The 12,081-nt window shown below is 43.2% G+C and overlaps 1 protein-coding gene across 1 annotated transcript; it reads left to right on the top strand.

Annotated features, from left to right (window-relative positions):
- The first annotated feature begins 2,314 nt into the window (after window positions 1-2,314).
- LOC143595556 (protein FAR-RED ELONGATED HYPOCOTYL 3-like) lies at window positions 2,315-3,116 on the top strand. Its single transcript, XM_077074542.1, has 2 exons — window positions 2,315-2,774; window positions 2,851-3,116. The coding sequence occupies exons 1-2, from the start codon at window positions 2,315-2,317 to the stop codon at window positions 3,114-3,116; spliced, it is 726 nt and encodes a 241-aa protein (XP_076930657.1).
- The last annotated feature ends 8,965 nt before the right edge of the window (window positions 3,117-12,081 follow it).

The raw sequence follows: 12,081 nt of genomic DNA, 5'->3' as shown, positions 1-12,081 counted from the left end.
AACTACGATTGCCGGTGGTGGCCAAAGGTCAAGACTGTTGGAGTTTGAAGATATCGAAGAGGCAAATTTGAGATGTCGATACCGAGAACATCCAAGAAAGGGTTTGTTTGGCAGTGTCAGTTTTTCCCAAGGTAATCACTGTAACTAATTCAAGTTGTCCATAACGATAGCAGCCAATAAATTGAAGGGTCGTTTCGCAATGTCAATTTTTCCATATAAGCCCTGCTACTGTACGCTCTTTGCTGAATTATGAATAATAATATGTTATTCATAAATAAAATAATATTAATAATAGTAATAATTATAAATAACAATAAATAACAAAAAAGAAAAGAAAAGAAAAGAAAAAAAAATAAAAAACATAATAAGACAAACTGGTGGGCTTTTCTAGAAAAGCTCACTAATACGCCGCGTATAGTTCTATACACGGCGTATTAGTTACTTGACAACCTACCCAGCAAAAGCTGGGCTAGGTTGTCAACTCGTATCCTCATACGCCGGTATAGCCCTATACGCGGCGTATTGCTTTTTTTGAATTATTGGAGGCAGGCTCCCCTCCCTTCCCCTCCTTTCCTTTGTTTATTATATATACTGATCGATCAGACGTCTGTCGAATTTTAAGTATTGAGTAACATTACATTTGTAATATATATACCCACAATTTCTTGGTTTAACCATTTATTTCCGGAGGGGGGGCGGGTTACGCCGCTAACGATCAGCCCGGCACGTCGTGGTTACCCGGCTTGAACCAAGTTTTGTTTTATATTTATTTAGTATGAAGTTGGTAGTTTTTTTTACTAACACTTGCTACATTACGTTTTGTTAGGAGTATGTCGGGTATGATACCCAGCCCCAAGAACCTTATGGTCAGCCCGGACAGTTTTATGGTAACACTAGCTCACCGGGCTTGCCAAATTTGAACCATGTTTCCCGTACTATTACCGTTATTGTTATATATTTATTTAGTATGAAGTTGATAGTTTTTTTTACTAACACTTGCTACATTACGTTTTGTTAGGAGTATGTCGGGTATGATACTTAGCCCTAACAACCTTATGGTCAGCCCGAACAGTTTTATGGTAACACTGGCTCGCTGGGCTTGCCAAATTTGAACCAGGTTTCCTGTACTGTTATTCTTATTGTATTATTTTTTTTATTTATTATTATTGTTGTTGTTGTTATTATCATTATTATTATTATGAATATTATGATTATTATTACAATGTTAGTATTATTTTAATATTATTATTTATTATTAAAATATAAAATTTCATATTATTATAGGTATTATTATTATCACTAACACTAATGTTTTAATTTCTAATTTATATATGGTAGGAGTACTTCCTATCAGATTACGGTAGTCAGACAGCGTACCCGTCATCTGTCGCCTGGTTGGATTATGGAGGTCAGGTTTCGTCATCGTACCAGCCACCAATAGCAAATGATCCGTTTTACGAAACTGAGTCTTCAACGCACCACGGGCGAAACGATCATGCTGGGCCAAACGCAAATAACGAAGATGAGTACGATGATGACTACATACTCGAGGTGACGGTTTCGTATAAAAAAGATGATGTAAGACACCGTGTGTTTTGTTTAAGTTAATATATTTACTTGTATGTTATTTAATAAATAACGTAAAAATGTTTCAGATTTTTGAGAGCTGCGAGGAGCTGGAGAAATGGGTAAAAATTAGAGGACGGGAGCATGGGTTTGTTGTTGTGATCCAGCGGTAAAAAAAAAACGGTGTGGACCTTGCATGCAATCGTGGAGGCGAACCCAAAATAAAGGCGACGGTGAGACGTACCGCAGCATTAAAAAATATTGTCCGTTTAAAATCCTGGGTAGGTATGACTCGAGGGATGCATGTTGGAGGGTTCAGGTGGTAAACGAGACTCACAACCACGATCCCGTTGAATTTGAGGAGGGGTGTGCGTCTTTTAGAAAAATGAACAGCGACCAGCTAGAGATAGTTGAGAGTTCACACAGGGCCGGCTTGAAGCCGCTTCAAATCGAAGTAGCCCTCCGCGAAAAGTTTCCCGGTGTGCAACCTGCAATAAAGGATATATACAAACACACCGCCAAGAATAGGAGGGATGGGCTACTAGGCGATACCCCTATGAAGGTAGTTCAAAACCTTTGTAGTTTAATGTGTTGATGATGTGCTTGTAATATTTACTAAAATTTTATTTCATCCAATGCAGGCGCTGGAAAACTTTCTCGCATGCAACGGTTTCACGTTCTACACCCGGGAGAATGATACCGACGACAGGACGGAGGAAATTTTTTATGTCATAATAAGTCACATAAGATGTGGCGTGCGTTCCCCGAGGTGTTGATGATTGACACGACGTACAACACCAACATGTACGACTGGCCGTTGGTTCAGTTTATCGGTGTGACATCGACGTCACAGTTGTTTTGCATCGCCACAGCGTTTGTTATCAGGGAACGGCAGAGAAACTTCACATGGGCTCTGGAGAAACTTAAACAAATGCTTGATGACTGCCTGGAGCCACCCGTGATCCTGACTGACGTGGACCAGGCCCTCATGAACTCCTGCGACGCGGTATTCCCTAATGCCACCAAAAATTTATGCAGGTGGCACATATCCGAGAATATAAGGAGAAAATTTAAGGGCTTATATAGGACGGATATGGAGACGGACTTCGCGTACTGGTGGAAGGTCCTGTATCAGTCTCTGACGATACAGGAGTACTATAACCGTCGCATCAACATGGAACGCCATTTGATACAGGACGATAGAGCAGGTGAGTCTTTCGTATAAGTTGACAGTTTTTAATAGTTTAAACATACGTCTTAATAACGTTTCCCTTTATTTCTCAGAGGTCTGGCAATACATTCGCAACAGCTGGCTGGATCCATACAAACACAGGTTTGTAGCCTGCTGGATCGACGAACGGCGAAACTACGGCCAAACTACGACGAACCGAGTTGAGAGCCAGCACGCAAATCTGAAAAGGTACCTCAATGGAAGCAACAACTCGCCCGACACAATTTCCAGGCAGATCCTTAAAATGGTCAACTCGCAGATGAAAGAAATCGGTAAATCTTTTCAAGACTCCCGTTCCAAGGTCATGGAAGGACATTAACAGCACGCTGCACGCTTGGTTGAAGAAGCTACTAAACAGGGTGTCGATTCACGCTCTGAAGCTACTTGTGAACGAGTATGAGTTGATACACAAGATGCGTGACAGCGGCGCTGTTGGGTTCGTAGGCCTTGTTGGCCCGGTTTATTATATGAAGTCAAAAGAGGAGACGGGTGTGGGCGGTCGGGCCCAAGCCCGGCCCGGCTTAGATTTCTTGCATAATAATTTACTAACCCTAGTTCAGTCTCTATATAAACAACATTATGTACTTGTAATATTTGTCACTCAATAAAGATATACCTAGTTGCCACCCGTGGACATAGGTCAGTTTAGACCGAACCAAGTTAAATCCTCGTGTTCGTTTACTGCTTTCGTGTGTGTGTTCGGTTTCGTGTGTGCGTTTAATCCTAACAAGTGGTATCAGAGCTTAGGTTGGATCACACGAAGAACACGGGAACCAGTCAAGTCGTCACCAAACCTTCCGCCGCCGCCACCCTATTGCACTAGGGTTTCGTCGTCGCAGCAACAGAATCGGAGCTAGGGTTCTACCGCGTTACTGCTAACTGCTGCTAGGGTTTCGCCGCCGCCACCAGTGCTACCATCCGTTTCTTTGTGCCGCCGCAGAAGGGTAATTGCCGGCCGTTGCGCTCGTCGTCGACGATATTGTTAGGTTCTGTTTGAAAGCAATTAGTTGTTGCATCACCAACGTGTAGCGCCGACAGTTGTCTTATTAGTCGAGCAGAAGCTTGTTATCAAGGAAGAAGGCAAATTTTGGATATTAAGGTTTTGTGTTTTGTTAAGAAAAATAGTGGCGTGGCAAAGACACAAGAGACAACAACTCTGACCAAGATATGCACTTTTGACCTAGTTAATTAATTTTGTGGGACAAAAGACTTTGGCAGTTTGCCAACGAAATATTTGGGTCGAGATCATATTATCCAAAGTACGAGTCAAGAACAGTTATATCAAGATCCTGTTTTAGTTGAAGAACCGTTGTCAATTAGAAGAAGCGTTAAAGAAACCAAAACCAGTGCCAACCGCGTTTGTCAGGTTTATTGTTTCAGTTTAAATTTTCAGTTTCTGATTTTCAGTTCAATATTCCGCTGCGTTAAATAGGTTGATTGTTTAACAGAGTTCAGTAGAACTGTCGTTAAGTTCAGGCTCGTGCCATTGCGTGTTTGTCTGTGTTTTATCTAGTTTTTCGTTTTAGTCATTGTCATGGCAGAAGACGGAAAGGTTTCGATACAGAAGTTTGACGGACAGAAGTTCGGTTGGTGGAAGATGCAGATTGAGGCACTACTTTGTCAGAAAGACTTGGATGTAGTGTTTGAGGATGAAAAACCAGAAAAGTTGTCAGAAGCAGATTGGAAGAAGTTAGACAAGAAAGCTAGGGCTTGTATTACATTGTCGTTGTCGGAAGATGTGGCGTTTAACGTCATGAAAGAAACCACAGCCCGTGGTATGATGGACGCACTATCCAACATGTATGAGAAGCCTTCGGCAGCGAATAAGGTCTATCTTATCAGAGAGCTAGTGACAACTCGAATGAAAGAGGGTGGGTCAGTTACAACTCATATCAATAATCTTAATTCGATCTTGTCCCGCTTAGTGTCAGTTGACATTAAGTTTGATGATGAAGTTCAAGGCCTCTTGTTATTATCCTCTTTGCCCGACAGTTGGTCGCAAACAGTGACTGCAGTTTGTAGTTCGTCTACAAATATTACTTTCGATGGGATTCGAGATCTGATTCTGGGAGAAGATTCAAGACGCAGAAGTTCAGGTGAATCATCAGGCAATATGCTAGTCACAGAAGGTAGAGGTAGGGGAAAACAGCGAGGCAGTGGGAGCAGGAAGAGGAGTCAGTCTAAGACTCGTAAGGATACTGAATGTTGGGGTTGTAAAGAGAAAGGACACTTCAGGAATCAGTGTCCGAATGGTAAGAAAGAGGTGAACGTTACAGAAGACGACACAGATGACGGGGTCAGTAGTGATGAGGCTTTGGTTTGTAGTGTTGAGAGTAGCGTTGATGCTTGGGTGATGGATTCTGGTGCATCGTTTCATGCCACTCACTGTAGTGAAACGATGAAGAATCTTAAATTTGGGGATTTTGGAAAGGTTCGACTAGCGAATGATGATATTTTAGAGGTTACGGGTATGGGAGACGTTGATTTGATAACTTCAGCCGGTACTTCTTGGACTTTGAAAGACGTGAGGGTTATTCCAAGTTTGAAGAAACGTTTGATTTCAGTTGGGCAGTTGGATGACCAAGGGCACGATGTTAAGTTCGGGAATGGGCAGTGGAAAGTAGTCAAAGGGAATCTTGTGGTTGCTCGTGGCAAGAAAATGGGTTCGTTGTATATGGTCGATATGTCATCGAAAGGAGTGGATCCAGTTTTGGTGAAAGACAAAATCCGGTTCACAGAATCTCGTGGGCAGAAGAAGGTTCGTTTTGCAAGTAACAAACCCAGAGCCAAAGTGAAGATTCAGGATGAACGAGCTAGGAAGGTTAAATCAGTTGGGGGACATCGTGACAGTGGGAGCACATGTCGTGTTTCAGTTACAGTTCCAGGTCGACAGTGGATTAAGAAAACCAGTATTCCAGCTGTAAAAGTCTCTCCAATGAATTACTTGCTGAATATGGAGAGTGTTTGTTCTCAGGTTATCTCAGGATCCGGTAGTTCGTTACAGTGGGAGCCGGTAGGGACAGAGAATGGGTCAGGGGCAGTTTCAGCCGTGACTGACGTGTTGGAGTTCCGGGGAGCTTCAACGGGCCTTCAGGTTAATTGATGAGAAGGCGGTGGCAACTAGAAGAAGTTTAATGTTCAGATTACAGAAGTACAATCAGGAGTGCAGACGAGAGTACTCAAGGCCTCCGAGTGGGAGATTGTTGGGTTCGTAGGCCTTGTTGGCCCGGTTTATTATATGAAGTCAAAAGAGGAGACGGGTGTGGGCGGTCGGGCCCAAGCCCGGCCCGGTTTAGATTTCTTGCATAATAATTTACTAACCCTAGTTCAGTCTCTATATAAACAACATTATGTACTTGTAATATTTGTCACTCAATAAAGATATACCTAGTTGCCACCCGTGGACGTAGGTCAGTTTAGACCGAACCACGTTAAATCCTCGTGTTCGTTTACTGCTTTCGTGTGTGTGTTCGGTTTCGTGTGTGCGTTTAATCCTAACAGGCGCTTCATGCGACCACCATTTGTATTCGTCTTCGGGGCTTCCATGTGCTTTTCGAATTGAGGGATACATAGATAACGACACGTGTATCCCAATAACAGATGTTGACCCGTTCTGGAAGAGGCTTAATTTTGATCCAGCCTATCCGCCCAACGAAGAGCCAGACTACGAAGCAGGTATACGTGAAATCACAGATACGCTGTCATCCATAGATGACCCTAATCAAAAGAAAAGTTTTTTCGTGAAGCTCCTATCTGCTATTCCAGGGAGATCTAAAAAGAAGTCACCCGAAAAAAGAGAGGATCCTCGGGGGCGTCCCAAAAAACCAGATCCCCCAAGACACAGCTCCTACACCCCCGCTCCAGATCTCCCTAGACACAGCTCCTACACCCCCGCTCCAGATCTCCCTAGACACAGCTCCTACACCCCATCCTCGTCACAGGGGCCCAGCCAAGAAACCCACACCCATCCTCGTTGTCCCAGTCAACGTCGCGGTTTAAAGTTCCTCGGCGGCGACCGAAGCCACCGAAGCCTACGAGAGCTCACCTCGGGTTTCCTTTGATGGTTTCGCCAGCGTAAGTACTGGCGATACAAATGTTTAAGAGCCACATTCCTAGTTGGGCACAGCTGTTCGTCTCAGACATCAAAAACGTACGCCCAGACGTAACTGCGGTTTCCGAGCAATCTCCGTGGGTTTGGGGAGGCATGAGAAATACTGGGCGGATGTTAGGCAGGCAATGTTGGTCGAGCTGGAAACGAACGAAGGGTGGTGGAGGGCGATGTTCAAGAAAGAGGATGCCAAAATTTATGACCGGCTTCGTTCCAGCCTTCCATACTACACCACGGTCAAACCGGCGCCGCCGAGGAATTGGTTCAGCGTGCCCGCTCACGGGCACTTGGTCGCTCAAACATTCGGGTGCGTGTTAGTCAACCTACACGGCAATGAGACCGAATGTTACTTCCCGTTGAGAATCGGCCCTGACTCGAATCCGGATCCAGTGGTTATAGGCATCGCTAACTATGGAGGTGATCACTGGATACATATTAAACTGGTAGGGGATTTCCCAATGCCTACGCCGCAGCGTAATTGGGTAAGAAACGCCGTACCAGCGACTCTCGAATGGAAAACACGGTACGGACAGCGTTTGAAGGAGTACGAACAGATACGCCTGGTTGGCAAAGGGAACCCTCTAATGTAGATCTAGACAGCTTATATGGATAATAATAATAATAAATAAAAGTAATAATAATAATAATAATAATAATAATAAATAAATAACAAATAAATAGTAACTAATAATAATAATAAATAAATAAATAACAAATAATAATATTAAAAAAATAAGACTAATAAGCCGCGTATAGATCTATACGCGGCGTATTAGGTCCCTTATAAGGCCCCGTCTGATCAGACGCCCCCTTTATTTCAAATTTCGAAATCCCTCTCCCTAGCATCCGAGCATCCATACACGAATCTATATTGGACCAACACCGACACCACACGACACGAGCCTACGAGATTGGACCCGCCACCGACACGACATGGAGGTAATTTTTAAATATTATGTTGATGATGATGATTATGTTAAGATGATGATGATGATGTGATGATGATGATGTTGTTAGGTTGGTTGAAACCGTCGGCCGGAGTCCGGCCGTAATATGGCCGGAGTCCGGCAGTCGGTTTGCAGGGAGGGTCAGCGGCGACGTATAGACCTATACGCCGCCTCTGATATATTTTTATTATTATTATTATTGTTATTATTATTTATGATTATTATTATTATTATTGTTATTATTATTTTTTATTATTATTTATTAATATTATTATTATTATTGTTATTATTTATTATTATTATTACTGTTATTATTATTTATTAATATTATTATTATTGTTATTATTATTATTATTATTATTATTTATTATTATTATTATTATTATTATTTGTTATTATTATAGTTTGGGGACGACCATACTGAGGTTGAGCTCGAGGAGGAGGACGAGATGTGGCAGGGCCGGGGCCGGGGATCCCCACCGGGTAACGACGTGTTGGTCACCTACCCTCATTTGCAGTTCATTGAAGGTTCTGATGCCCACAGACGATACAGTCGCCTACGCCAGATATTCCGTTTTCCCAACACGGTTATATCCAGGTCGTTTTTGGACTCCTATGACACTCACCAGCGGGCGGCTGAGTACGTCGGATAGGATACACCCTGGAGCTGGTGCTTTAGTATGCCTCTTTCAGCGCACCAGGAGCTGACACTGGAGGTTTACTCCACCATACACATTACGTATGTTTACTCCACGTTGTTATGTTTTTAATACAATACAATACAATACAATACAATACAATACTATACTATACTATACTATACTATACTATACTATACTATACTATACTATACTATACTATACTATACTATACTATACTATACTATACTATACTATACTATACTATACTATACTATACTATACTATATTATATTATATTATATTATTACAGACCCCGTGCGTCTGGTACGCCAGAGACTCGGATAAGGGTGCCAGACGCCGATACGACACGATCGGAGGTTTCCTTCAGCATGTTCGGGGAGGACGTCCATATCTCCATGGAGGAGTTCGCGGTTGCTGGGCTTATGCACCGCGGAGGAGGTGAGAAGCCCCATATACACGGAGAGCATCCACCATATGCCGGAGGACGACCTGCGGGTATGGTGGAGGGCCATCAGCGATCAGGATTTTGGGGATAGGGTCTTAGACACCAAGTCCAAGGTCTCAGCTATTAGGGACCCACTGCACCGGTACATTCTTAAAATGTATTATATTGTTTAATATAACGTAATATATATTAATAATATTATATAATATAATTTTATATTATATTATTATTGTTACTAAATTGTATTATCTTATATTACAAATGTTAAAACCTACACAGGCTAATTGCGACATCCATCGCGGGTCGCAATCAGGGCACGGAGCACTTCAGCCTGCGCGACCTGTTTTCTTTAGGTGTCTGCTGACTCACACGCACTGCAACCTCGCTAGGGGGTTTGCAAACTATTTTGTCGCCTACCAGTTCAGGCAGGCACGAGGGTCCTTGATGGGTGACGGGTACGTCACCCAGCTTGCGATATCTCTAGGCCATGGAGACCGGGTGGACGGCCTGCGTATCGAGCCGACCCCTCCAAGCCCGCTGGACCGCAGCCGTTGCGGCAGCATGCACATTGTGCGTTCATTCCCCGGGCCCAACGGCCTGTACGACCGACTGGTGGCCAGGTCGGGGGCACGCGAGCCTTACTTCCCGGTGCCTTTAGTCGAGCCTCCCCTAGTCGCGGCACCGGAGGTGGAGCTTGTCCATGAGCCTGTCGACGCGGGGGAGGGGGCAGGCGGGGATTCGGACGACGGTGGTGACAGACTTGAGGATCCGGGCGCATCTCAGGTATGTTTTAATATATTATCGTTTTATCGTTTCTTTTAATTCGTCTTCGTATTAAACGTATTTCTAATGTTTTGTTGTTAGGGGCCAACGCAGCACATTCCATGCACATATCGCGCGGTGCGTCTGGGTCCCGCCACCGACGCTAGGTTGGAGGCCCTTGAGTTAGGGATGCGGCATATGTCGTGCCAGATCGACTGGCGGATGAGCCAGATGTCGCGCCAGATCGACTGGCTTGTTAGCAGTCGAGTAGTGGACCAGTCTGGACAGCAGTACACCGTGCCACCGCCACCCCCCCCCCCCAGTTTTGACCACGAGGCGAGCACGTCTGGCGTGAAACGCGGACAGCGCAACGACGTGGATGCCGCAGACGGTTTGGGGCCTAGGCCCAGGGGAGAGGACGACACCGACGTTGGCGAGGCGTTCAGAGGCCACGACGACGGCTTGGGCATGAACACAGACGACTTCCTGTAGTAGATTTTTATGTTTTAGTTGTCGTATTTTCTTTTATTTGTACAGTTTATTAATATAACAATGATTTTTGGTATATATTTGTGTTAATTGTTTTCACCGAAATAATATTAAATATTAAATAAATAATTAATATATAATGATAATAATGACAAACTAGTTTTATACTCGTCCGGTGGACGGGGTACTTTAATGTCATATTGACGTAACTATTTTATTTTTATTTATATTTTGCATTCTAAACGAAACAATATTTTAAAAAAAAAGCTAAAATTGATGAAATATTTCATTAAAAAGATTCATATTTACATAGAAAATATAAGTAAAAATTATGAATATTTCTAAAGGCAAAATATAAAAAAAAGCCAAAATTGATGAAATATTTCATTAAAAAGATTCATATTTACATAGAAAATATAAGTAAAAATTATGAATATTTCTAAAGGCAAAATATAGCCTAGTTCAGAGCACAAAGAATAGACCCCTAGTCAAAGGATATAGATCTTTCATCTAGATAAGAAGTTAAACAAAAAACTTCTTTATCTATTTGGAAGATAAAAAATTCATGTATCTAATCCCACTTTAACCAATGTTTATGAATTAAAAACAGTTTTGATGTAATAATTAGTCAATACAATTCACCTAAACATTAAAAACAAAAGGTAGGAAAAACCCCTCAGAACGAAGTCTCTTGTTTTTTCTTAACGAACCCAATATCCTTTTGCTTTCATCCATAGTCATAATCTGCATAAATTAATAATCTGCATAAAAAAATCAGCATGAGGAAGACAAAACAAAAACTAAAAACATTGATCCAACTGAAGATGTAAAAAAGATCAAAACTACATGAAGAGGTAGGTCCCAGCAGAGCCCAGTTGGACCCGCAAGACTCACCATGAAGAGAGACGTCTGCGCAGAAACCAACTGGACCAGCAGGACCCACCATGCTCAGAGACGTGACGTCCTTACGCGCAGTACGCAAGCTGTTCCCGCAGGAAATGCCTCCCAATGGTGAAGTACTCCGCCTGTTCCCGCAGTTGCGGATACAAGCCATCAGGGAAGGCCACCCGCGCAGCAAGGCTACACGCACAAGGCACTTAGCTCAATAATTCAGTTGTCACCTGAAGTAATGAGCAAGGAGGGAATAATCACGCCTAAATGAGCCAGTCCATATGCTTCTGAAAGATCTTTTGTACTATACCTACTAAGGTATGGGCAGAACAGACGATCTGACCAGAACAGCCCATGAACCAATCACAGGGTGACAGCTCACCGACAACAGTACGAGGAGGAGCACCCTCTAGTACTGTTTGTCACTATTAGTCGCTGCCTACTCACCAACCCTTACTATGGGACGTGCGCAGCCTACAGTTGGTGGAACAGTGCATAGCCGACAGTAAAGGAACAGTATACAGCCGACCTTGTTACTGTCGGCCGTAGTCTATCCACCAACCAGCATGGCCTGTGCGTAGTCCACTGTTGGTAGAACAGGAATACTATTCAGCCGGCTGTACCTTCTAGGAAACCTACCTTCGGCTATAAATACTCCAACACCTTGGAATGGTAAGGACATCATCTAATATCTCATTCTTATCTAGCAATCTCTTAATATACACTTATATTCAGAGCAATCTAGTCTGATTCTCACGCCGGAGGGTGGTCACAAGGAGGAACCCCCCCTTCTCAGTGACGAGCTTACGGTGTCTGTCTTGCAGGTCACCTGAAGAACAACCTTCTCTGCTGGACCTCATCCTCGTGGGAAACATTACTTAACCCCCAGATTATCCGTAATCTGCCCCGGGTCACTTAGTGTTTCTTCATTGGCGCCATCCGTGCATAAAAGCTAGAACTAGTTCTTAGTTTTTTCAAAA

The sequence above is a fragment of the Bidens hawaiensis genome, unplaced genomic scaffold (genome assembly GCF_021521415.1).
Source record: "Bidens hawaiensis isolate Kalapana, Puna unplaced genomic scaffold, B.hawaiensis_p1.1 tig00045326_1, whole genome shotgun sequence".
Lineage (NCBI taxonomy): Eukaryota > Viridiplantae > Streptophyta > Magnoliopsida > Asterales > Asteraceae > Bidens > Bidens hawaiensis.
This window is presented reverse-complemented; position numbering and strand designations above follow the sequence as displayed.

What these genes read in the sequence shown, in the direction of transcription:
- LOC143595556 (XM_077074542.1), top strand. Translation starts at nt 2,315, where the DNA reads ATGTGGCGTGCGTTCCCCGAGGTGTTGATGATTGACACGACGTACAAC. An exon ending in GATACAGGACGATAGAGCAG is followed by an intron (nt 2,775 to 2,850) that starts GTGAGTCTTTCG and finishes TTTATTTCTCAG; the next exon opens with AGGTCTGGCAATACATTCGC.